Here is a 27,572-nt window from a genome sequence, read left to right as displayed (position 1 = left end):
CTGACCTAAAAATTATATTATTTGCCTTGTCAGACTCACTCTCATTGTACATTGTTAAGGTTTACAGATTATTATGATCACCCTCGATTTATTTATCCTTTTTTCCAATGAAGTGTAATCCAGGAATGAATAGTTGCGTTAACAGCATGTAATTCGATAGTATAGGCCTCTCTATCTATTTGCAATAATAAATCAGTCTTAATTGTGAGTAAAGGTTGTTGTTTTTTTAGTTAGTTTGTTTGTTTGTTTGTTTTTTAAGTATCAATCCTTCACTAGTCCCATAAGCACTACATCCAGATTTGTCAGAGTAAATTTTATTTTGAAAGCTGTAACCGGAAGTTGTTTCAGTTGAAATTCCCTCAGCTGTGTCCCACTCCCTGTCAGTCCGCCTCGCTGAGCCGCAGTCCTGTTTCGTACAGTTAGTTAGCAAAAATGAGTGACAAAGGTCTGTCAGACGATGCAGCGGCAGCAGCTTGTAAAGATGGCGACCCTATTACTAAGGTAAGATGTTTACTGTCGCTCTCGAAGTTGAACAAAAGTTATATCAGACAGTGTCATACCTAACGTTAGCCAACCCGACAGGCCAACGACTCCCTGACAGGTTAACCAGCTATGAGCGTTGCGTCCATTATCGGACAGCAACGGCTCTTCACAAAATGTGCGCTGACCACCCGGTGACAAGTGGTTAGGTTATCTCAGACATGTTTAACAATGCTTATAGCGACTAATGAAATGACATACACACTTAAAATAACGTTAACAAATGCCAATGTGTGGTGGTTTTATTACATGCAGTTGTAAGCTAGCTAACGTCAACTCCCGGCGAACTTTTCGTGTGTAAAGAAACTCATTACAAACTTTGTGGAAAAGCTGACATGTCATTGATCACAGTTTGCGCACGAGTTAGATTTTAACGCAAGAACTGTCCGTACTAACAAGAAAAGTTGATATTTAGGCGCGGCCGGAGCAGAAACACCTCGCGTGCTGTGGCGAAAAGCAGGCGGGACTGGGAATGGCTAACGTGGGCAGTGTTGCAAGAACGAGCTGCTGGAGACAACCTGATCACCTGGTTAACAACAGCAGCCACAAGTTGAACATTAGAAACTTTTTGGACAATAGATATTATTGGCCTCACTGCCAGCTATTCAACTCCCCATAACTGTGCTGTATGCAGCTTATTCTGTTAATTTAGATAGAATACATTGTATACAATTAATACTCAGTAATATAATCAAGCTATACTTGGCAGGGACAGGTCACGCCATTGTTCAGAAAAGTCAAACAAAGGTTCATATGTAGCAGTTTCTTTAAATAATTTCTTTTAGCTGTCATTCACTTCTATAAAAGGGAAAGTTTGGATTTTTTTTTTTTTTTTTTTTTTTCCCCAAGTGGGGTTGTGTGGAATACTCATCCATAGTCACTGTATGACACATAGTAGATGAAAGTTGGCACACCCTAAGTTATGAGAAGCAGGCTGGAGTGTGGCATGGGAGCTAAGCACTGTACTAGTGTTGTCACGGTACCAAAATTGGGGCCCACGGTACGATACCAGTGAAAGTATCACGGCTATGAGTAGTATCACGATACCACAGCAAAAATCAGGCAGATGTGCCTTTTGTCATTTATAAAAAGATAAATCACTTTTCTATAATACATCAATAATATTTCAATGGAATAAATTACTGATTGACTTATTCATACTTCAAAAACAGCATCAATAAGTGATTAACATGGGGGCGGGGGGGTCAAAATAAAATAAAAAAATAAAATAAAAATCAACCAGCCACCCTCTTCCTCTGACAAGTTAAGAACAGTCCCTTAAGTGCGGTGAGGTTTGTGGACCGTTACCTGCCACAAAAAGAGAAATGTGAACGGCTAGTTTCTCCTCTGACGAGTCACATACCTCTGTGCCGCCACGGCACGGCTGTTCAGGTACTACTGGGCAGTCATGACACCAACGAAGAGGAAATTATGGACGCATGGACAGTCAACCTCTTGCGATCTGACTTTGAACTTATCCCACAGTAGTGGTACCGTGAGGTACCGTGGAACTACGGTACTCCAACATTATGGTATCATATGTACCGTCCGTGGTGTTTTAGTACCGCGGTCTAACGTTGGTACCAGTATACCGTGCAACACTACAATGTACTGCTTTGAATGGGGGTCAACAGCAAAACTTTTTTCAGCTACCTAAAAAAACGTCCTACCTAAAACAATCACTATCATTTTAAGTGTATGCTATATTGAGAGTATTTTCACTGCATTACCTTTCTGTCAGACAGCCTATTCCAACAAGGAAGCTGTTAACGGCGTCAGTTCCCCTTCCATCATCTCGTCAAAGTCACCAGACTCTGTAAACAAAAACAGTAATTTTAGCTCGCTGAATACAGGAAATGCTGGTCTACTGCTGCTTCGATCAGTTAGGTTGTGTTACTGTGTGACTTAAGTGTATCCAAATTAATCTTTTTAAATGCCAAAGTCACACAATAACACAAACAAAAACATTTTTGAGGTAGGGGTAGACCAGCAGCTCCTGTTTTCAGCAAAGTTAAATTACTGGTTTTCTCAATGGAGTCTGGCTTTGAAGAAAGCACTTGAATCAAATATAGATTTTTTGTTCGTTTGTTTTTTTAGGTGGCTAAAACATGTTTTGTTGCTGACCTCCTCACAGCAGTAGTTTGCTTAGCTTCCATGTCAGCCTCCAGCCTGCTTCTTCAAATTGGGAGCATGCTGACTGACATTGACTGTATGTAACATGTTGTCTATGGATAAGTACCCCATGCAACCCCACTTCAAAAAATCTGAACTATCCCTTTAAATGCTATGCTAAAGACATTCGAGAATGTTTCCAATTTAATAACAGATCAAAGTTCACATTTGCTAGAATATAAAAAATAAAAGCAACTTTACAATACTGAATAAACATCCAGAGAAAGTTTTCAGACCTCTTGCATCATGATCCACTTCTCTGCTGTTTGTTTGCTAAGAGTTTTCCACATAATCAGATTTCCATAATATGGCAAAATGCACTGCTTCTGTTTCATCCTGCCAACCTTCTTTGAGTTTATAAGCTCCACCAGAAGTAATGAATTTAGTGTTTCGGTGAAAAGGCTGCTGGCTGGAACATATCGATGTAGTGTAGAAATGGATTATGCTGCTGCTGTGTTTGGGGAGTTTCTATGGATGTGTTGTTAAAACTGTTGAATTTGACACAGTAGGAGGAAGGGCACAGGAAGGGGGAACAGTGGCTAACCCCAGAGATAACGCATGGCTGTGAAACACACACAGAGTAGTGGTCTGGTTCGCCAACACTCATACAATAAAAAATATCAGGATCAGGGTGAAAACCAGGAGCCTGTTTCGTTAAATTTGCAAAATGCAAGCTGGGGTTTCTGAGTTAATTTCTTCTTATGTTAGTTTTAACACATTTCACCTGTTGAAATTCACATTATACTTCTGAACCATCCATGGACCTGAGAGATCCCTGCAGGACTCTAAAATTTACCTGCAATTTACAAGCAATAATCCTTTGTGAAACGCAATGCTGTCCCCATTTGCTTATGCATAGAGATGGTACTCACAAATCCCTTTGGTGAAGTGGGCCCTGGTGCAGTATAGCCTACATTTAAGGACAACAGCAGACTGTCATGGCATGTTTTGCATAGAAAATGAGGAAGTAAATGTAACTCATCAAAGCACGCCTGATCCTCACAGTGTGGTAACACTGACTGATGCTTAGCTCACACAGATGTGATGACCATTCATTTGTGCTTGGTTGCACAGAGGTGTAGTTTGGCTGAAATCCCTTTTCACGAGTGAGTGCCAGGATACAAATTTTCCTCTGCTGGGATTCAGGCACAGCCAACCGATGACAGCAAATGTGTTGTGAAGGCCTCTCTGAGCTTTCTAACACTAGTACATAATTTATGCTTCATATTTCACAACTTTAACTATCCCTGTACCTTACATCGCTAATCTTCTAAGCATTAATGCTCATATGTATTGTCAGTTTATTTTTATTTATTTATTTATTTTTTTAAACAGCATTTTCCTAGAAATCAGTTCTTGTTCTTTGCTGCTGAAAGAAGATTCTATGGCATTCATTTTCTGTATGTATTTCTCCATGTTTCACTAAGGGTTTAACAGAGCCATTCCATACAGCAGTACTCCTTCTTACCCAGAAATTGCGCTAGGGCTCCTGAAAGGTCTCTTCTTCATGCCGCCTTTGCATTTTTACACAGAATGCAACAATGCCGGTTTCATGCTGCTCCAGTGTGTGATTTTAGACAGCATGCTGGCATTGCGGAGTCAAAAGAGGTGTGACGGGTGTGACATAACATATGCGTCGACAGCACTTTATAAACAATAACAATGGCATTAACATGGCAATAAAAATCATTCACTGTCTCTGTTCTATGGCAGCTGATCTCGTCCTCTGCTTGGAAGCTAAGGAGCTCCTGGACACCATTGTTTTCCCAATTTGTGGACATTTTCACCCTCTGTTCTTTTTCTCTGAGTTAGCTGCTAACTGCTTCCAGCTATTTTTTGAATCTCCCACGGTGGGTTGCGCACATAACGCATTGTTAAAACGTTACACACGTGCCACTTATAATCTTGTCCTGCTGGAAGTTTTGTTTATACAGACATTGCTTTGGTTCTGTAAGTTACTCCAATGCCGGCTTAAAGATGAGACAACTCTGTCCCCAACAACTCAGTCCCCCAATTCTGTCCTCCTCCTCTGTCCTCAACATTCTGTGTGCGGTCCACATCCTCCTCCTCTTCATCATCATCCACATGAATATTACTATCTGACCTGTTGAAAGTGAGCTGTCTTGAGTTATAAAATTATTCTGTACCCCCCTATTTAACGCAATAATGGATTGTACTGGTGGCTGATATTCAAGTTCACGTATTGGAATCAGTATCGAGAAGGAAAAAAATGTTGTCAGAAAATATCTAATTGATTTATAGTGCTGCTGATCACTTGACTTCAGGTGTTAAATGTGTTATTGTGTTTCTGTGTCTTAGGATTTCATGATGCAGCAGACTATGCTGCGGGTCAAAGATCCAGTAAAATCCTTGGATTTTTACACCAGAATCCTCGGCATGACGTGAGTATTATTGTGTGCTTCAGTTGCATGAATCTTAATTTCTGTTTGAAACAAATAATGCTCAAAAAGTGACACAATGAACCCTAAACACTACTGGAGCTTTTTTTGGCTCTATGTTGTTGAGAATGTCTCCAATACATAAACTGGACTTTATGACTAGAGTGGGGTTTTCTCTCTTGTGTGCGAAATCTTCCAGGCTCCTGCAAAAGTTTGACTTCCCCTCCATGCGATTCTCTCTCTTCTTCTTGGGCTACGAGGACAAGAAGGAAATTCCTGCAGATGTGAATGAAAAGACGGCTTGGACCTTTTCCAGAAGAGCCACCATTGAGCTAACACAGTAGGGTCTACAATATATACCTTTCTGTCTTTCCTCTTTTCTTCTCTTCATTTCCTCTCTTACCTCTTGTATTTCTTCTCCTGTCTTTCAGTAACTGGGGCTCTGAATCTGATGAGAGCCAGTCTTATCACAATGGAAACTCAGATCCACGTGGATTTGGTAAGATCGCTCCCCTGTTTCACAAACAAATAGAAAAGACCAAAATAATTAATATAAAAATGTAAAAATCGTCTTTGAAAAAGAGATTTACAAGTTCAAGACTTTTTCTCAAAAGAAAATCACATTTAAAGGCATACAAGGAACAGTGTTTCAAAAATTCATTCATCATTTATTCCTTCCTAATGCATATTTTTTGCTTTTAACTGTCATGCATCACATTTTTAAGGATATGTTTCTTCTTGTTTGCTACTGTTTGAAAATGTCTGCATGTACATATGTGTATGTATCAGCTCTCTAAAGCAAACTATGTAACTGTGTAAACTTATTATGAACAGTCCCTGTTTGTCTGCATGGCATTTGACAGGACACATTGGAATTGCAGTACCTGATGTCTATGCAGCCTGCAAACTGTTTGAAGAACAAGGAGTCACATTTGTCAAGAAGCCAGATGATGGTAGGATGTGAAGTCTTTGCAAATATGAGGGTCACAGACAGGTTAAACAGATAAAACTTAACAGGCTCAAAAGCCTTTTTTAAATATATTTTCTTTCACCTTTTCACATTTACTTCTCCACTTCCCTTTTTTAGCTGGCTTTTACACTCAAAATGGAAACTAATTAAAAATGAAATTGGGGTTGAAACAGTCTATTCAAGAAAGAAAATCCTTGATTCAAATTCTCTGCTATACAATTTCCAAAAGATGATGATTTGTATTGTCACTGCTAATTAAAAGTGGGGAAATGGACAGTAAGTGCTTAAATATAATAGTGATGAAGTAATGTTTAATGTTATAATAAATCTAAAGACTGTTGTTCATTTCTACACTGCTCAACTTCAGTGTCATCTACTTCACCCCAAGAGTATTAAAGCAAGGCATTAGCTGCTTGCAGATGTCTGTTAACCCCAAACTAACAGATAGTCATAAGTATTTGTACTTCTACACCTTCTATGTAAGTGACAAAAGATTATTTTTATGTATATTATGACTATAAATTTCCATTATCACATAACAGAAGGTGTCTGCTCACTGCTATATACATATAAAATACATTTTTCCTCAGTCATATGATTAGTGCACCATGATTAGAACACACTTGTGGTTTTTATGTTTATTCATACACTGTTAACAATTCTTTCTCTTTCCCCTCTCTTATTTTCTTCTCAGGTAAAATGAAAGGCTTGGCCTTCATTCAGGACCCTGATGGTTACTGGATTGAGATTCTGAGTCCTAACAATATGGTGTCCATCACCTCCTAAAACTATGACAACATGCTACCTGCTGCAGTGCATACGGGCCAGACCTGCTGTGGCTTCACTGGGAGAATGAGTATAGGGGTTTAGCGGAGAATTCAGCAACATGCGCTGGAGAGGGGAAATGGAGCGGGGATCACTTGCGCAGTGGCAATCAGTGCGCCCTGGCATGGGCTGGACTTAAATTGGACAGTTGATGAGCAAATAGATTAGATACCTGAGTTTTTGCCATGAATAGCAACTACTTTGTGTAGCATGTGCGGTTCATTGCCATCATCAGTTTGTATGTGTCTTAAAAAAAGTGATGCTAAAATAAAGCGGTATTACTGTGTAATAAATGTGAAAGCCACCGTTTTAACACAATGCATTTGTGATTTCTTGTTGTTTTTAGAGATGAAGCAAAAAGTAGCTGTATTTTCACCAAACACTCAATGCTGAGGCATCACAATAAGGTGACCTGTTTTTTTTTGTTTTGTTTTGTTTTGTTAAGTTTGTTTTTGGTCCTGTCCAGAGTGTACCCTGCCTCTTGCCCACTGTCAAGTGGGATGAGCTCCAGCCCCCACCCCTTGACCCTTAAGAGGTAAGCAGTGACAGATAATCAATGACTGAATTAATGAATAAGTGTTTCTGACGCAGTTAAGTCATAAAGGGGAAAAATATGATTCACAGTTTTTAACATTTACAGAATTAATGTTTAGAAGTCAAATCTAAAATGATTAGCACTCACAATCACTGTTTTTCAAAAAAGTAGTTTTAAACTTCTCACAATATACCACCTCCATCAGCAAAACTTTATTCGTCCACTACTGAGCTGACATCTTTTTTGATACTACTGATAGGTAAAATCAGGTCTGGAAAAAGGAAACATTCATGCCCAAAATATTTATTAATAATTACATTCCGTGTCAAAGTGTCTAGTTGCTTGAGGCATTGTGTATATTTGATTGCACATTAGTTTATAATATATCTATTATTATAATACAAAATATCAAATTTCAGACACAATCACACTCTTGTGGGGGGGCTCACATTTTGATGAATTTTCAAACCAAATAATAAAATAAGTTGTCAAGATCTGAAGATAACACACAGCAATTCTGGTGAAGTATGAGACGGATAAATAATTTCTCAAGCCATTTTTTTTTTACACGAGCTGCATGCAGGCAACATGGCTTAGTTCATCAAAGCTCCTGTCTTATAATCAGGAGATTGGGGGTTCAAATCCCAGCAGTGCCTGTGTCAGTTATTAATCAACCTGCCGTTGTCTGTCAACAGACAAACTTGATCCCTAAAGCACTGAGACCAGTTTTTGACCTTTGCTTCTACCTATCAAGTAGAATCTGCCTTATATCCACCAGACGACTTGCAGTCAAAGTTTTTTTGATTTGCTGTTGCTCTCTGCATGTTAATTTATCACAAATTGAACCCTAGTAAAAAAGCAGGTCGAGCTCACTTGACTTTATTTCTGCACTTTCCAAAGGTTTTTTGTGCTTTGATAAAGCTGGGAAACTAGAAAGTCACAGTTGTTCCTGTTGTCGAACTACTTCGCCTGGATTTGCTGAAAATGCCAGAAATATTTCGTAGTAAATATTGACTGAATCCAGTATCTGTGGTCTTTAGGTTACCTGCCAAGGGTGTCCAACTTACAGCCCACAAACCAACACCAGCCTGGCAAAAGTTCCAATCCAGCCGCCGGATGACTTTACGCTCCTAGTATTGACGGGGTCATGGAAAAATCATTTAACGCCCTGGAAAAGTCATGGACTTTAGTTATGTATAATGAAATTGTTACAGTAATGGTACAGTGTTGCAATATTTGGATATACTCAAAAACCTACTGATATCCCAGTCTTTCATAATGTTTGAAAGCAGGTATGTTTCTCCTTCAGACCAGAAATCTGGGATCTTCTCTTAGGCATGCACTTCTACACCAGCTTTGCGTATTGTCAGGTTGATTTGTGTATGACAATGTGCAGAGTCAACCGTAAACAGATGAGAGGCAATATGGCAACATGTCGCATATGGTGGGAAATAGCCCATTTGAGACATATTTTCAGAATATGCTGTATACATGTATACAAGTAAAAGGTAAAAGTAATATCTTTTACCTGTACTCTTTGAGCAGGCACCGTGGCTTAGCTGGTCAAAGCGCCTGTCTCGTAAACAGGAGATCCTGGGTTCAACTCCCAGCGGTGCCTTCTGACCGTTCTTGTGCCAAACTCCTGCTGTTGGTCTTCAATATGTAAGCTTCCCAGTGAGACCAGTTTCTGATCTTTGCTGCCTGCTTTACACCCACCAAACTACTTGCAGTAGAAGTACTGTGCACTTGAAGTACATGAGGTGCTGAAGACCACCAGAGATAAGGTAATCTAAGGCATCAGAAAGACATACCTTTGAAGACTGAGTCTAATTTGGGTCCATCTGTTTGTTAACCACTTGAACCCTGGTAGAAAGGCCTCTGTGTTTCGGTGACCGGTCAGCACCTTGAGTTTTAAGACTGGAGGTTCAAGTGCACCCAGAAACTTCTGACCTTATTTAAGAACCATCCAAGGATTTTGTGCCTTGATAAAACATAAACAACCTTGAAGTTTCTGTTGTTCCTTCAGTCATCTGCTTCAGGACCTGGATTTGTTAATGCAAAGTATTTCTTTCCTGAACCGACCAGTATCTGTGGCCTTAATGTTGCCTGCATTAGAACAAGACTCTGTGAAGCTTTGAGCTAAATGGTAATGTCATTTTTCATGCTCACAATGACAGCACTAATATGCAGATCAGCTTTGACTTTTTGATATTTAGAAGTCGTCAGAGTAATAGATTTTAGGTGTAGTTGGTGTCCAGATGCTGTGGCTTAGTTGGTCAAAGCGCCTGTCTAGTAAACAGCAGATCCTGGGTTCAAATCCCAGCAGTACCTTCCAGCTTAATGCAACCATGTCAAGTTTTGACCTTTGCCAACTGCTTTTCTGTCCATGTTGTCAAGGGCATCTACCAGACTGCTTGCAGAAGAACTCACTTTGACTTGTGCACACCACAGAGTAAGCTGCTTATGGCTGAAGCCAACTCGAGGTCACATATATTACTACATAATTTTTCTTCTTGTAGTCTAGTTTGGCTCCATCAATGTATTAACCACTTGAACCCTGATAAAATTGTCTCTGTTGTGTGTTGATCAGTCAACACTTTTGGCTTTTAACTTGAAGGCTGGATGTTTGAGCTCACCCAGGAACATTATGACTTTATTTCTGAACCATCCAAGGGGTTTTGTGCTTTGATAAAACATGAACAGCCCTAAAGTTGCTGTTGTTGCTGCAGTCAGTCTACTTCAGGGCCTGGAATTGCTCCTCTGGGACAAATAAAGTGTTTTGAATTCAATTGAAAATGCTGCCAATATTTCATTTCTAGACCTACCAGTGTGAAGCTTTGAGCTAAGTGCTATTGTCATGTCATGTAAGCATGCTCACAATTACAAAGCTAACAGTCTGATACACCTTAGACTGTTATTACTACTACTTGATCCCAGAAGTCTCACCAGAGTTATAGCTTTTAACTGTAAACTCTATGCAGGCACTGTGGCTTAGTTGGTCAAAGCGCCTGTCTAGTAAACAGGAGATCCTGGGTTCAAATCCCAGCAGTGCCTTCTGACAGTTCTCCTCCAGATCTCTGTTGCTCAGCTTCAATTTGCAACCCTGACAACAAGACCAATTTCTGATCTTTGCCAACTGCTTTTCATTCTATCCATGTAGTGGGGGACATCCACCAGACAACTTGCAGTAGAAGTACTCTGAACTTGATGTACATGTACTGCTGAAGCCCGCTAGAGATTAGACAAATGTACAGTTTTCATCTTGAAGTCTAGTTTTGCTCTATCAATACGCTAAACACCTGAACCCTGGCAGAAGGTCTCTGTGGTGTGTTGATCAGTCAGCCTTCCCCTTTTAACCTAACCCCCAAGAATTTGTAGCTTTCTTAATAAGAACACAAATATCACTTTACCATCAGGTCCAGTTTTTGCAACCACATGCAAAATGCAGCCAAAATGGTGCTAACCATGGTCATGTGTCCAGTAGTCATAAAACAATTTGTTATTTCGACCAATTAATTTAATCAAATCTCAGCATGTCAGTCTGGGTTTATGCTTCTTGCAAAACAATGTGCAAATCAACAGGTAAATGTAAAAGGCAAATTCAGTAAGATGCTTATATTTGTTTGTTGATTAGAACTGTGATCACAAGAATACTCCCTGGTCTCGCTCTGCTTTGCATCAATGAAGATATTTGACTGCTGAGGATAAACACGATCAAAGATTTAATTTGTGTGTGTAGTAGACGCCCAGGTGAACGACTTAGACTGTTGGGATCCAAGTCGTTTTCTTGCGGTGCTCTGATTGGTCAGTTCAGGCGGAAATCAGGTGCATCAGCGCTGTGATGTGTGACCTGGGGAGAACTTTTTCAGCAAAGTCTCTCATGATGCACAGCCTTTTATCAGCTCTATCACTGAAAAAGGAGCATCCCTTCTCTTTTCAACAGATATCGACCACACTGAGCTCCCATTGTTGGTGCCATCACTCATGGTGAGTGTTAGAATAGAATCAGACTTGGTTGTTGGTTGTGAACCTTACCAGCTTTTCATCTTGGCCTGTGCTAATAAAGGATACTGAGAAACGTATGTTCATGGACAAATATAATGAGAGGGATTCCATCTCTTATAGCACACAGTTCATCCTCAGCTCAAGTGACTTACTCTCTACTTTGAAGCCTTTTTGAAGACAACATGAAGAGAAACTTCCCAAGCTTTCTGATCATCCTCCTTGTCTTCTTGGACCTCTCTGCGCCTCCGTGTGCAGCAAATCGTCCCATAAACATTTCACAGATTGTCTACATCTCTCATCCACTTACCTGGTCCAGTGCTCAGAAGTACTGCAGAACACACTATAGTGACTTGGTCACCATCAGAAGCCAAGAGGAGACTGACAAGCTTGCCTTGTACGGAGGCTGGATTGGTTTGTATTACAATTCCGGTCGGTGGAGATGGTCGAGGGGATACGAGGAAGCCACGTTCTTCATCTGGGATTATGGTGAGCAGGGTTCCAAGGAAAATGAGTACTTAGAGCTGTTCTCAAGCCCAGTTTCAGTGTACACTTACTACTTTTGATATACTCCCAAGTGTACTCACAGTTTGAGGGATTCAAATGTGATTTAATGACAATAATGAAAGAACACTGTTAACTTTTGCCTCATCTACTATTGACGCAATCAAATTTTATTGTAGGACTACTTAGCCACAGCTGCATATGGATGACATGTTGGTTTGTCAGTTGGTCATTGCACTACTTTGGTTAACACTGAAATATCTTAACTATGTGTCCGATTGAACTTTGGAACGTACAATCATGGTCCCCCGAGGATAAATCCCTCTGACTTCTGAGGTTTCCCTGACTCCTCTAGGGCCACCATGGTTGATATCTTTGTTTTATTAGTGAAATGGTCTCCACAAATATTGGGTGCATTGCCTTAGTAGTTGGCACAGACATGGTAACATAATGAGTCATAACGACCTTGGTGGTCAACTGACTCCTCTAGTGCTTTCAACAGTTATTTAGCAAATAAGTTTTCACTTATCCATTGCAATATCTCAACATCTATTAGATATATTACACCAATATTTTGTACAGACATTCATGGTTCCCAGAAGATGAACCCCTATGACTTTGATGATCCCCTGCTTTTCCTCTAGTGCCATCATGAGGTTCACATTTGTAGTTTTGACTAAAAAATATCTCAATAACTGTTGGATTGACATTCATGTTTCCCACAGGATGTAATAGCTTTGGTGATCCCTTAACTCCTCTCCTAGGTAAATCAGCAGGTCAAACATTTATTCACAGCAGAACATATTCTCTATATTCTAACAGTTTTATGACCAAAGTGTTTGCAAAACATTCCTATCAGCCTCAGCTGCACTCTGTTTACTGCTAATTAGCAAATATGAACATGCTAACACACTAAATTAAGATGGTGCACATTATACCAAGTAGCTAAACACCAGCACTGTGATGATGTCAGCATGCTTATGTTCGTATTTAACATGAAGCATTGTTGTACAGCCTTATAGAGCCTCTAGTATGAATGTAGACTCTTGATGATGTAGATCTCAGGAGCCCAGGAGATGTACAGTGAAACGAGTTGTCCTTCTATGTGAGCATAATGGGGACCATTTAAGAAAATATTTGAATAAGCTCTTAATGAGCTCATAGCTATAAAGCTCATTTAGCTTATTATGATGACGTCACAAAATCACACAGTTACTTAAGTAATGATTTCAACTGTCCAAGCTAATGTAAAAGTTAAGAAGTAGAGTTTTGTAAAGTTACTTGGGGGGACGACTCTATTCTTAGGTTTATCAGACTGCTGTCATGTCTATGTAACTGGTGTTTTAGTCTCTCTCTCCTTTGCTGTTGTAGATGAACCAGACAGTGGTCAACACTGTACTTTGATGCATCAGTCATGCTCAAAATGGGAGAGTGATGACTGTGCAAAACTTCACCCTTTCCTGTGCATGGATGACAGGATGATTCTGGTCCGGGAGAAGAAGACATGGGAAGAGGCCGTGCTGCACTGTAGAATGCTGCCGGTGGTGAACTCCACTAATGGAGATATCATATATCCGTACAACCTTGCCAGCCTGCCAGAAGCAGAGTACATTCTATTTGACAGAGAGACGATAAGAGCACACGCAACCTCTGATCAGGTTTGGTGTTTTTCTGCAGAGTTTGTGTGCATTCATGTTCAAGTGATGTCACTGTAAGTGTCACATTAATGGAAGTGTTTGACATTTTGAGAAATTTGCTTTCTTTCTGAAAGCAGTAAGTTAGCTTAGCTTAGCAGAAACACTGGAATCAAGGGGAAACAGCCTGGGTCTGTTCAAAGGTAATAAAATCCATCTGCCAGCTCACAAATTAACACACTATATCCATTTGTTTAATCTATAAAGAAATTCAAGGGGAGATACGTCAGGTGAATATGGTAAAAATGTTTAATAGATACCACCATGAAACTTCCCCAGTTGGTTTCTTATATTAAGACAATCTTTTTTTTTTATCATTACAAGTTTTCTGAAATTATAAGTTTTATCATGCAAATGGATCTAATATGTGTGTATTTGTATACATTTCCAAAACAAAAATCTAATCTGTCATGGTGGAGTCAAAAGTTTCTACAATTCTAGTATTCTACAATATCTAGTGTTATTACTCCATAACTTTAGAAAATACTGACAACAAGCCATAAAAAAATGTCATGTAAATGTTACATAAATCAAGCTATGTCTGATATATGAACAAACCCCTCTGTAAAAACCGTCAGAATATGACTAAAACTGGAAAGTCAGAGTATGAGTAAAAAAATCATTTTTAGAAAACACCCTCAAAAGATATGTTTTGTAAAAGTCAATTCACTTGTAGACAAAAAAACAAGACTAGATATTACCATTAAACTTCCCCAGTTGATTACTTACATGACGATACGTTTTTTTGAAATTTTATGTTTAAATATCCAAATGAAGCATTATCTAATGAAACATGTGCTTCTTGTATAAACTTCTAGAACATAAATCTGGACTAAGATAAACACCTGTATGTGTATTTTTGACATTTTGAAAGAAGACATGTTATGGAGGCAAAACAGCGCAAAATTTCAAAATTGAGAAGTGCATGAAAAAAAAATGTTTTCACCTGGGGTGTCTCAAAGTGTAAAGCAGTTGTGGTATTATGGTGAAGGGGGGCGGTAATGTGATGGACTATTTCTTGGTCGTACGCATTGACCTCCTGGAGTCTCTGCTGGTTGCCTGGATCCATACTGCTTTCACATCATAGCGTTCAGACTTTAATAATGAGCTTCAGAGTCAGGAAAAACCATTCACATTAGCCAGATGTAATTCGGGTCGGAGGTATCAGGAATTTCTGAGGACTACAATATCTTCCACTGGGAGAAAAGAGCTACATAAGTGGCAAAAACATCTGCAAAGCTCTCATCAGTGGCAGTTACATTGGAATAAAATTTAAATTGTGTGACTACAGCAGTCACTAGCAGTCAGGGTAATCACCCTGAATCAATGTGCAAAGTCTCTTAACTGAGAACATCAGTTTTTCTTTCTCTTTCTCCAATTCTGCCAACATTGTGTGAATGTCATCATCCTGTATATAACAGACGCAAATGAGCAGAATTACATAGTTGTTTCCTTATTGTATTCACATACCAAGAGCTCCTATTGTTTCCTGTAGGTGTGGGTTGGACTGCGTTTCCTGGCTGGTCATTGGGTGTGGCTAAGTGGACATACGGTGACGAGCTCCTACCTTCCTCACTGCCCTGCCCAGCTGCAGCACTGCGGAGCCCTGGATCATAAAAAAACAGACTGGAAGATGATGAATTGTAGCGAGGAAAGAAACTTCCTCTGCATTATGAGATGGTGAATGCTGGAAGAAGAGCTATTTGTTAATCCCTAACATTGTTGGTACTTTAAATTTAAAATATAGGCAAAATGAGTAGAGAGTCAAAGCCATAAAAAGAAATATAACTGGTGGAATGGCTTGATGAATGGGCCATGGAGGAAAATATTAGGAATGGGAGGAAGATAAGGTCCACATAACTGAATGTTCTTTCACTAAACTTTTGTGATATCCTTAAAGAATGTAAGAAATATTTTATGTGGATGAAAGTTTTTTGAGTCAAATGACTAATAGTAGAAAAAGAAGACTTAGATTCAAACGTTCATGCAGGTCCACCTCATCATTTGTACGGTGAGGGTGGCTCTCTCTACCTTGAAACATGTGGGTTAGTTCAGAAGTCACAGCCACATTACCTAGTTTGTTGTTTAGGAATGAAGACCTATGTGAGTAAATCCTTATAAAAGCTTAATGAAGGCCTAAAATGACAATTTCATTTATTTTAAAACCACACGTAGAACCAAGCACTGATTTCATGCCTTTGCACTCAAGGCCAAGCTCAAATGAAAACTCAAGCTCACGCCGACTGCTGCATTGTTCTCTCAAATATGTTGACCTTTGAGTTGAATCTCTCCTCTCTGAATTCTCTTGAGAGAATGAAGTTGTTTGCGAGAGATGTTAACAAACCTTTTCACTTATCAGAAACAATTCATAATGATTAATTCTAATTGCTGTTTTGTGCTATTTTTTCTTATTTTTGAAAGATCTGTTAGTCACTTTGGGACCAACATCAGGTTCAAATACTGTTTTTTGACTTTTGGTGTTGTTTGCTTTGGGATTATAGAGTGTACCTTTAAGTAAGTGATCTAACCTGAATAAATTACTTATTCTTGAGGGTTACTTAGAATTGAGATGGTGTTATTATTTTGAACTTACTTCATAGAACATCAGGAACGTTTGCATCTTTAATAGTATCCTATAATACAGTGGTGCACGAGTGAGTGTTTAAGCATTCCTGGTTCTCTCATCTTAAAGTCAATGGGTTTTTGGTAAGATGCCTGAAATAAGGTATGTGGTTAACACAAACTTAAGAGACTTTCATGTTTTATTCTACAACATAAAATACGTCATGAATTTTGAAGCTTTTATGTGTCTTAAAAAAAGCGGTTGCTAACAAGTGGCTAAATGAGGCTACAGAAGGTCATCACGCCGGACATGGCTTTACATGGTGGCGACGTTTGTTCATAGCCTAATGTTAAATTTTACTTCTGCCACTTGCATTAACACTTCAAAAATCACAAAAGTGGTATTTATTTGGTATGATTATCTTGCTGAACTAACTTTTCTGCAACAATTTTATAAAATCCCATAGGATTTTTGTCCAGGGAACCAAGGCTGTGCAAACTTCCAGGCCGACCTACAAATTAACATAATCCCTGCATCCACTCTATATATGCACTACATATACAGTACAATATACAGTATATCATATATCGGTAGGTCTCAAACTTATTTCAGTAATGTACCTATTTTGAAATATTTTTTCAGCCAAGTACCCCCATTACCAGAAAACTGCATATGACTGTGTATGAAGGTAGAATTACTGCATATGAAATGTGGTTTATCAAACTAACATTTACATTTATTATTTCAATTTTTATAACATAATTATTTTAGGAATTATGCATGACTGATATTTTTGTAAATAAGGTTGTTGTTTTTTTATTTTTAATCTCATTCTGAAGTACTCTAAGGGGTAATTGTGTCCCCATATGAGTAGTGATGCTATATATCATGAAAACAGCATGTCAGTGGTATAGTTCTTTCTTTGGCAAAGCATACATCCTCCTTTATAGTTTAACAAAAAAAAATTGTCTGTTCTCATTGATATATATTTTCTCCTAAAATCAGGTCTGTATTGTAACTCTCCAAAATAACATTCTATATCTGCATGTATGATTTTGTTTACCACTAGAGGGTACTCATAACCAAGGCACAGTGGGTCTGCAATAGTCATGATATCTGCATATGATATGAATAAGGCTGTTACCATTATACTTAAACATGCAACGAAAGGCTCTGAAAAGAGTACTGTCTGGATTATTTGTTAGAGACACTGGAGTAAATGCAGTCTACAGTCCTCAGCCTATCTTCTTTTCATGTAAAGTATGTACTCTTGTGCTCTTATCTTCTTGTGTTGATGTAGTATTATGGATTCTGGAATTTAGCATATACTATAGGTATAAAAAAAAATAAAAAAAACTACTTCTAAATTGTAATGACTATATATCAGGGGTGTCACACTGGCCCGCCAAAGGGTCTAAGCCAGCCCACTAGATGGCTAAATGACTGCACACCAAATATTGATGCACTTGTGAAGGCTAAGAGGTGTCAGGTTTCAGGAGCAATTTAAATAGTGAGGAGATACTTCTTATAAAATTCTGCTTCAGAGGCTTTTCCACCCTGACCAGGATACAGTTCTCTGAAATAACAATGAATACTTGCTGTGGTCATATTTAAACATACTGATCACTGTGCAAAATATTGTCAACTGGCAGTTTCAGTCCAAAGGAATCTGTATCAGACTTCTGTCTTAAAACAGTATTAGTGTAACCCTGCTGCTGAGGCACTGACACAACTTCAGATTATAAAATAATTGTAAGGCAGGGGATGACTTAACCTGCTTCTTCAACAGCTTCCACTTTAGTGGAAAATTAAGGGAAATATGCACATGTAATGAAAGTGAGTAGTAGAAAAACTGACATACTGTTGAATTCAAGAGTAACTGAGAGTCTGTCCAATCAGATTTGTAGCACACCAGTCAATGCAGCATCTCATATGAGGCTTCATCAGTTGTGCAATCAGGCAGAACTGATGATTGCTGTCCAGATATCCCGCAGTGATCTGAACCCATTCACACCGTAGTTTACTCCTGTAGATGACTGTCACATGACTCCTATATGACCTTATCATTATCTCTCATGTGACACCAAGATGGGTACAATCAACAGAAAATTAATGCCTGGGACGGCCCTCAATCTGTCGAACTGATGAATCCTTGTGGGCTAATGTCAGAACACTAACGTGGCTAAGACTTAAGTTTTTCTGGTATTTGATCATAAACCAAAGTAATGGACAAATGAAAAATTTGACCTGATGGCTCTCGATGAAAAGTCAGGATCACTAAAATTATTAAAATTCATCCTGAAGGGAAAGATGAACGTATACTAAATATCATGGCAATCTATCCACTAACTTCATACAAATATCAACCTCATGATGGCGCTAGAATACATGTCAGGAGATCACCTGTCAGTAGGCTTTATCCTTTACCGGGGACCATAAATGGTGTCGCAGGGATTTGCGTCTCCATTTCAACAGGGCTGCCTGCTTTAACATCGCCATCACTAATGCAATGCTGTTTGCATGAATAAAAACCCACATAATATGTGAAATGTGGTATTTCCGCAGAAATAATAAAAGGCAAATAAACAAGCTGGAAACTTCCTGTCTCAATACACGTGAATAAATCAGACCTTTTGCAGTGCAGAAATCCTAGTCAAGATATTATTTAATTAGCACAGATTTGAAAATTGATCAAAAAATGAAACACTCCATCCAAACCACTGGTAAAGTATTAACTAGCTTTATCTGTTATCAAGTGGTAGGTACTTGGCGCTCATCTGCTCTGACTTAGTCAGCTACATTACACAGTTGAGCGCAGATGACAGACAGTTCGGCACAACTTTTTGCCATGTATCAGGAAAAGAAAAATCATCTGTGATCTATTTTGAAGGGGGGCAACTCCAGATATTTTTAGAATGCAGGCCACTGGGAAGAAGCCATTTTTCTCTACTCTATACCCCTGACTGCCCATCAGAGACTACTAACAGCTTACACTGCCAGCAGGTGTCTAGACCTGCAGTTAAACTGTCCAGTATTAAAGCACAATGCAACACAATATACAGTAATGCACAATACATAACAGTTAGAGAGCCTTGCAAAGTGTAGACTTTCAAAGGACGGTGTCACCTTTGACTCTATCTATAAGGTCTATGTATGGAAAAAACTACAGACTTCATCATAGACACAGTGGTGAAAAACTCAAAATAGTGAATAAAGTGAATTTGGGGTAGGCTTTCAAGTGTAACTTTAAATTTTAATTTGCTTCTCAAAGTTTTCCAGTGCTGTCATTTAAATTTCGGTTTATTTCAACCTGTCTCCTCGTCCTAAATTTGTTTCAAGTGACTAGTGACATAGAAATAATAGTTAGCATGTTAGCCATTAGCCTAGATACAGCCGTAGCATCAGACCTGTTAAAACGTACAGTACAGGCCAAAAGTTTGGACACACCTTCTCATTCAATGCGTTTTCTTTATTTTTATGACTATTTACATTGTAGATTCTCACTGAAGGCATCAAAACTATGAATGAACACATGTGGAGTTATGTACTTAACAAAAAAGGTGAAATAACTGAAAACATGTTTTATATTCTAGTTTCTTCAAAATAGCCACCCTTTGCTCTGATTACTGCTTTGCACACTCTTGGCATTCTCTCCATGAGCTTCAAGAGGTAGTCACCTGAAATGGTTTTCCAACAGTCTTGAAGGAGTTCCCAGAGGTGTTTAGCACTTGTTGGCCCCTTTGCCTTCACTCTGCGGTCCAGCTCACCCCAAACCATCTCCATTGGGTTCAGGTCCGGTGACTGTGGAGGCCAGGTCATCTGCCGCAGCACTCCATCACTCTCCTTCTTGGTCAAATAGCCCTTACACAGCCTGGAGGTGTGTTTGGGGTCATTGTCCTGTTGAAAAATAAATGATCGTCCAACTAAACGCAAACCGGATGGGATGGCATGTCGCTGCAGGATGCTGTGGTAGCCATGCTGGTTCAGTGTGCCTTCAATTTTGAATAAATCCCCAACAGTGTCACCAGCAAAACACCCCACACCATCACACCTCCTCCTCCATGCTTCACAGTGGGAACCAGGCATGTGGAATCCATCCGTTCACCTTTTCTGCGCCTCACAAAGACACGGCGGTTGGAACCAAAGATCTCAAATTTGGACTCATCAGACCAAAGCACAGATTTCCACTGGTCTAATGTCCATTCCTTGTGTTTCTTGGCCCAAACAAATCTCTTCTGCTTGTTGCCTCTCCTTAGCAGTGGTTTCCTAGCAGCTATTTGACCATGAAGGCCTGATTCATGCAGTCTCCTCTTAACAGTTGTTCTAGAGATGGGTCTGCTGCTAGAACTCTGTGTGGCATTCATCTGGTCTCTGATCTGAGCTGCTGTTAACTTGCGATTTCTGAGGCTGGTGACTCGGATGAACTTATCCTCAGAAGCAGAGGTGACTCTTGGTCTTCCTTTCCTGGGTCAGTCCTCATGTGTGCCAGTTTGGTTGTAGCGCTTGATGGTTTTTGCGACTCCACTTGGGGACACATTTAAAGTTTTTGCAATTTTCCGGACTGACTGACCTTCATTTCTTAAAGTAATGATGGCCACTCATTTTTCTTTAGTTAGCTGATTGATTCTTGCCATAATATGAATTTTAACAGTTGTCCAATAGGGCTGTCGGCTGTGTATTAACCTGACTTCTGCACAACACAACTGATGGTCCCAACCCCATTGATAAAGCAAGAAATTCCACTAATTAACCCTGATAAGGCACACCTGTGAAGTGGAAACCATTTCAGGTGACTACCTCTTGAAGCTCATGGAGAGAATGCCAAGAGTGTGCAAAGCAGTAATCAGAGCAAAGGGTGGCTATTTTGAAGAAACTAGAATATAAAACATGTTTTCAGTTATTTCACCTTTTTTTGTTAAGTACATAGCTCCACGTGTTCATTCATAGTTTTGATGCCTTCAGTGAGAATCTACAATGTAAATAGTCATGAAAATAAAGAAAACGCATTGAATGAGAAGGTGTGTCCAAACTTTTGGCCTGTACTGTAAGTGAACGGGCATACTTCAAGTGCAAAGTTAGTCCACTAAAGAAAACGACATGTAAACATGTTGTCTTACCTTACCGGTGTGGTGCCATTTTTGTTGTTTACCATTTAGCTCTGCTTTCCAAAGCGCAGCCGAAATATATCTCACCAGCTCTAGATAAAGCCCAGCTGGATACTACTCCAGGTGTCTCGTCCTCGGTCACATCCAGACCTTGAAAATAAGGCTGTAACCGGTCCCATTCCTTGCAACAGAGGCATTCCTCTTCTGTGGGCATTGGGGTACAGCATTCACAGGTACACCACCAATCTCCAGAGCCACTCAGCCTTGCAGCAGCCATTCCTCCTCTCTCGTCCTCTACCTGTTGTGCCTCTCTCTCTGTCCTCTTCCGTTCTTCAATTTCACAAAGCTCTTCCTCAGTGTATTCTGGCTCAAATAAATAAGGGCGGCCATCAAACTCTGCAAAATCAAATTCCTCCTCCACAAAGTCGAAGTCTGGCAAAAAGTCAGCCATTATTCTATAAATCTTTCATAAAATAAATGAATGAACTTTTCAGGCTACTGTCCGGTTCTGCCTTCCAGCTGTTGCTGCCTGTTCTCGCAAGATTTCAGGCACGGTATGAGATCGCTGCTTGTTCTCACAATATTTCGGCTGCGCTTTGGAAAGCAGAGCTAAATGTAAACAAACATGGCAGGTAAGGTAAGACAACACATTTACATGTTGTTTTCTATATGTTCTCTGACATTTATCTTAACGATATGAGGTGGTCTTTGTGGAAAAAAAGCTTGTTTAGTGGACTAACTTTGCACTTGAAGTATGCCTGTTCACTTACGTTTTAACAGGTCTGATGCTACTATGCGCGCCAGCTGTATCTAGGCTAACGGCTAACATGATAACTATTATTTTTATGTCACTAGTCACTTGAAACAAATTTAGGACGATAGGAGACAGGTTGAAATAAACCGAAATTTTCCCTTTAACACACATGATATGTTTCAAGTTTACTGGGTACTTACTGGGTAGCAATATCTAATGCAATCAAATGCAACAGCCACACAATTATTGCAAATGTTATGGAGCTTATACTTAGTTTATTTATGTCAATGGGGACAAGGTATTATAAACACCTTTTGATATGAAACAGATCATTCAACAGTGAATAACTTCTAAAATGAGTTAGAGTTCTCAACACTTGTCTTATACAGTAAATAAATACACAGTTTATTGCAGGGCAGTTACATTACATTATATCACATGTGTTTAGGTTGACCTGTAAAAGTAGAAACTACTGTAGTTCTTATTCTTGTGATTAGTGCAGCATGCACTAGTGCTGAAATAACACCTCTACCTCTCTGACTACTCTTCTGCTACAATTACCTTGCTCAGACACATACAATATACCATGTACAATTCATTTTGAATTATTGTAAAGGCATTTGGGATGTTTGTGGGATTTTTCTGAATTTCCTTTGAATACTTTTACCTCTCATTTGCTTGACTTTCGTTATTCATATCCATGCTTCATGGATAATAAATGAATTCTCTCTAAATGCTGTTATGTGTGAAATAAATTCTACACCATAACATTAAAAACTTTAAAATAATCTTCCTTTTCTGCTAATCACCAACATCATGAGCAACAAGAAGTAGTCAAAGGTCATGGGTCACTGGAACAAGACTGATTGTAGGGGCAGATCTTTTGCAAAAGCACCAAACAAACCTGAAGAATCTGAAAACAGCAGAACTGACCTGCAGTTCTCCTCACATCCACAGACAGAATACCTGTGATAAGCTAAGATACCTTGGCCTTAGATGGCCTAAGATCCTGGCCAGCCATCTCGTCAATATGATCACACTGCAGTCCAAAGCACATCTGTTAATGCTGAGTATGCAGCGTCTTGTCAAGGTTGACTCTGCTCCAGCAGGTTGAATTTAACATCATCAGATAAAACTGATTCAGGAGACCTTCAACTCAGGAACAGCCTGTCCACAGATAATGAAGCGCTCAATTAGTGATGTGTTAATTTATTGGATCAGGACAGGTTTTCAGCATTTATGAAGGTGAATTGTTACTTCACTGCTCTCTGGTAAAAAACTGCATTAATGCTGCTGCAGTATTTTCCATGGACATTGGTCAGTAAGCCACCAGCTAATATCAATCAGTGGAACTACCTCTTAAAGGAGGAATTTGCTTCAATCTAAGTAGACATCCAATCAGCGTTAAAGGTACTGCAGTCAATTCCTCAGTGTTTGCTTTATTGACAGAATGTGTTTTTCTGAGTATTCCTTCTTACACAACAGTTATTGTAATGCCTACATGTACGAGGATGCATTGCGCCTGAGCTCCTGATGCTCAACCCCCAAATACTCCCCAAACCTGCTCACCACATGGGCGTGGGTGTCACAAACATAGCTTCGTTTACAAAAATTCTAAATTAAGTCAAAAGTTTATCTTCGCGATCCTGAACAAGTGATTTTCCAACCAGCCACAGTTAGCCCAACAACCAGCGATGGCCGATACATTCAAGCACCTCGTTCAAACAAAATAAAACTCACTAAAACCATCATGGTTTGTTAGTCCACCGTTCCAAAAATCACTAACTCTGGTTTAGCCGCAACAAATCATTAGTTCACCGATATGAAATTCTCTACACGCTGTATTTCCCCACTCTCTCTGAGCTTATGGTGGAGCAGGGGCTCTCACTCATTCATTGGAGGCAGAAACCATAGAAAATGTATAGAAAAACAGGCAGTCCAACCACAGTCTCCAGCACACCTGTCCAAGTAAGGAGTGAAACTTTCATGCATAGTAATGCACACGAGCTCTCTCTGGTTTGTAGTTGGCAACAGCATCTGACAAAAACTGTCTCTGCTGAAACTCAGTACAGCAGAATTATTCAGTTTCTGTCAAAGGCATCACCAGTCTGTGTTTGCTCTCAGCAGCTCAGGTGCTGGAGTGTCCCCCACGGGTGGTGCCCTCTTGTACAGCTTAGTTGCAACCTCAGCTGCTCCCCACTGCATTTCCTCCTTCGGCGAGACAAATATCCTCATCCATAATCCTCTGCAATCATACTAAATGTTGTTGTTTTGGTAAACGTGCAGCTAGTTTGCGATGTGTAACAAGAAGGAAGATTTGTTTTTGGATGCATGTAGAGCCCGCCCCCTGGATACCCACAGGTGAAGACTAGAAATATAAGCCGAAATAACTTGTAGTTCTTCTGAGCATCAGTGCCGTCACTGGTTCGTGGAAGAACAGCAAGTTTCTAAGCAGCCCCCAGAGACACAGAGATTGCTATGAAAACATGTTATTTTATGTTGCACTATACCTCAAATTTGGTTAGATGAAGTTAATGTTAAAGTCAAAGTTATCCTTTAATGCACATCTACTCTAGCTGCAACAGTCAAGCGGCTAATAGGTGAGTGGGTGGTCCACTAATCAGAATATTGGCGATCTGCATATCAAAGCATCCTTGGGCTAGATACTGAACCCCAAATTGCTCCTGATGGCCACTCCATCTGACAGCTTGTCAGTGGTAACTGAGTAGCAGAGTGCACCATGTACGGTAGGCTCGGCCACCATTGTGTGAATGGATGAATGTGACATCATGTAAAAAGCGCTTTGAGTGCTCAGAAGACTAGAAAGGTGCTATACCAGTGCAGTACATTTACCATTTTACCATAGACAGGTACTGTGGGTACACATCTGGCCCCTATTCCTGTGATGTAGTATCAGGACTTTGGTTATCAGCTGACTGGCCTGCCAGCTTCTTTTAGCCTGTTAAATCCCATCTGGCCAACATGTAGGTCAGTATTACAAATGCCTGCAGTGTGGCCACAGATTGCCTAGACCATTACTAAGCATTTACTCAGCTCAAACTGGTTTCCAAATCTTATGACTTGAACTAAATGCCAAGCTGAATAACATGTTCTAATGAATCCTAATGATTTTGTTTTTCTACTGACTTTTTCCTCAAGTGTCACCTCGAGGCTGACACTTGTAGGTTTGAGTGAAAGGTCTCAACAGGTGAACTACTATGAAATTTGGTGCACACATTTGTGTCTCCCTCACAACCTAAACTTTACATCATTGATCAGATTTTCAACTTGTCCAAATGTAACACACCAAAGTAAGATGGTGAACTGGGTAAACCATCTCCCTGCAACATGTCTGTCATTGTGAGCATCTTAGCATGCTGTTGTTAGTGTTTAGCTCAAAACACCACTGTGCTGCTAAAACGTAATATCAGTATGAGGTAGAAGGACACTTAACAGGTCTCCTGTTTTTTGAGTCCAGGAAGCAAAAGGGTTAAACATTCTGTTGTCTGCAGGTTCAGTAATGTGTGTTGGTTGTGGAAGGGAAAGGATTTCAGCAAGATCACAGAAAAGCAATGAATGAATAATACTGAGCCTCAGTACAAGCACCACAATCGCTGGGGATTAACATGAAAATGAGTCCGATGTCTGTGGAAGTGGGAAGGTCATGGTCTGTTTGGACAGTAGCCCAGACTCTGACATCTGCATAAACCAACAAGCGGCACCAATCAGCTGCTCCATCACTTTGAACAGCTAGGCTGCTGATAATCCACAGCTATAGAAAGAATAGAGTTTGCAGCTGAGATGTATGGCAATGACATACCATCAATGTGTGTTTTTCCTCTTCTGCACGGCTCCAGCCCATGTCCAACATAACACAAAAAAGTAATTAATTATGAACCTTGTCCATCCAGTTTGTAGTGATTATATGAAATAACTGATTCCTCCTACCTCCCTTTCTCAACATTATTTCTGTAACTCATTATTAATACTGCAAGTGCAGTGTTTCCCAAACATCGATTTATTTGTGGCAGCCTGCTACAGCATCAACATTGATTTTTTTTCTTCTTTTTTAAAAAAAAATTTCATTGATTGTGCAGTGCAGCCTTACCTTGCCCCGCTCTTTCTCTCTCTGTTTATCAAACCACAAATGAGTCAAAGATTAGCTAGCTACAACACCCTGTGGTCCTTCTGCCTCTCTCCCTGCCATTATGGACTACTTTGCCGGGAGGATAGCAAGCTACAGCTCCAGTACAGTAAATGACCATCAGTTAGCTTTAGTTACCTTCAGTATCAGTACAAATTCAGCCAGAGTAAATCCCAGCACCAGAGGTCACAGTGGGCTGTTGGCCAGCACCAGCACTGAATCTAAGCTGTGCTAAGGCAGCAACAGCAAGTTTGCTGATCTGGCAGGGTGTCATGGCTTTCTGAGATTAGATCCCCAGCACTGGGGTTTGTACTGGCTCAGTAACCACCATGAATAGAATCGGATTTTGTGGGAAAAAAATGAAGTGGAAAGGGGAAAAAAACTACATATGTCCAAATATGCATTTCATTCATTGGATTAATCTAACTCCTTATTGCAGTTATTTCTTTTATCTAAACCAAGAAACAACAAAGTATGTGGTTCATATCGGACTTAAAGATATACTATGCAGAACTTCACCTTAAAAACAGTGTTCGGTACCATACGGAAGAAAAACCCTCTCAACCATCACTTACTGTATGACCCACTAGAAGTGTGTGGCAGTGTATGTATCTGCAGAGACTCTGTCCTTTGCCTGCATTTTCTTTTTATTTTCTGTGTTCACAGCGTTTATAGGTGTGTACCACCACAGCACTCAGTTGAGGTCAGGACCAGTGTTGGGTAAGGGTTACTTTAAAAGTAATCAAAGTACATTACTGCGTTACTTTTTAAAAAAGTAACCAGTTACTTTACTGCGTTACTCTCTGAGTAAAGTAACTCAGTTACTTTAAAAATACTTCCAACGTTAGTCCCTGAGAAAAGTAACTCAAGCACTTTTAAAGTACTTTTGAGTATTCTACACTTCCTATTGGGCAATGGACCACAGGGCGCTAAACCTACATTTTTTTGTCTCCAAAATTAAAGTTATGGACCACTTGCCCTTCACTGAGATCCAATTCTCCCATCACAGCCGTCACTTTGACCAGTAGAAACACAGAATGATCTGCTGCCGTAGACAAGTGTATGACAACAACACCCCAGCATTTTTAATATTTCCTCTAGGGATGTTACCACACAGAGTAAAAGGGGGAAATGATGGTGTGAAACAGCAGAGGCACTTTGTCAACCCGCTGGGTTAACCTTACTGTCATTAGCATCAAGCTAGCAAACAATGGTACATCCTCACGGTCGGACATAAAGTAATAACATTAACAAATAGCGGCTTTTACTCACCACAACTGCAGAGGCTCCCAGCTTCATTTGAAACAAACTACATTATAGACAGTCCGTTATTTATTAATCCCTCTGTGTGTTTATATATTTACT

The 27,572-nt window shown here is 39.7% G+C and overlaps 1 protein-coding gene and 3 non-coding genes across 4 annotated transcripts; all 4 read left to right on the top strand.

Moving 5' to 3' along the window:
- Positions 1-357: 357 nt before the first annotated feature.
- On the top strand, positions 358-7,224 carry glo1 (glyoxalase 1). Its single transcript, XM_049564572.1, has 6 exons — positions 358-501; positions 5,032-5,114; positions 5,311-5,451; positions 5,543-5,610; positions 5,975-6,064; positions 6,776-7,224. The coding sequence occupies exons 1-6, from the start codon at positions 433-435 to the stop codon at positions 6,865-6,867; spliced, it is 543 nt and encodes a 180-aa protein (XP_049420529.1). The 5' UTR covers positions 358-432; the 3' UTR covers positions 6,868-7,224.
- A 1,761-nt stretch (positions 7,225-8,985) lies between these two features.
- trnat-cgu (transfer RNA threonine (anticodon CGU)) lies at positions 8,986-9,059 on the top strand. The gene has a single exon. It is a non-coding gene; the product is annotated as a tRNA-Thr (tRNA).
- Positions 9,060-9,698: 639 nt separating this feature from the next.
- Positions 9,699-9,772, top strand: trnat-agu (transfer RNA threonine (anticodon AGU)). The gene has a single exon. It is a non-coding gene; the product is annotated as a tRNA-Thr (tRNA).
- Positions 9,773-10,421: 649 nt separating this feature from the next.
- On the top strand, positions 10,422-10,495 carry trnat-agu (transfer RNA threonine (anticodon AGU)). The gene has a single exon. It is a non-coding gene; the product is annotated as a tRNA-Thr (tRNA).
- The last annotated feature ends 17,077 nt before the right edge of the window (positions 10,496-27,572 follow it).

The sequence above is a fragment of the Epinephelus fuscoguttatus genome, linkage group LG2, assembly GCF_011397635.1.
Source record: "Epinephelus fuscoguttatus linkage group LG2, E.fuscoguttatus.final_Chr_v1".
In the NCBI taxonomy this organism is placed as follows: Eukaryota; Metazoa; Chordata; class Actinopteri; order Perciformes; family Serranidae; genus Epinephelus; species Epinephelus fuscoguttatus.
The sequence above is the reverse complement of the archived record's forward strand: the minus strand, read 5'-3'. Positions and strand labels throughout refer to the sequence as shown.

Coding starts and splice junctions, on each gene's coding strand:
- glo1 (XM_049564572.1), top strand. CDS start 433: ATGAGTGACAAAGGTCTGTCAGACGATGCAGCGGCAGCAGCTTGTAAA. Junction 502..5,031: donor ATGGCGACCCTATTACTAAG/GTAAGATGTTTA, acceptor TCTGTGTCTTAG/GATTTCATGATGCAGCAGAC. Junction 5,452..5,542: donor GCCACCATTGAGCTAACACA/GTAGGGTCTACA, acceptor CCTGTCTTTCAG/TAACTGGGGCTCTGAATCTG.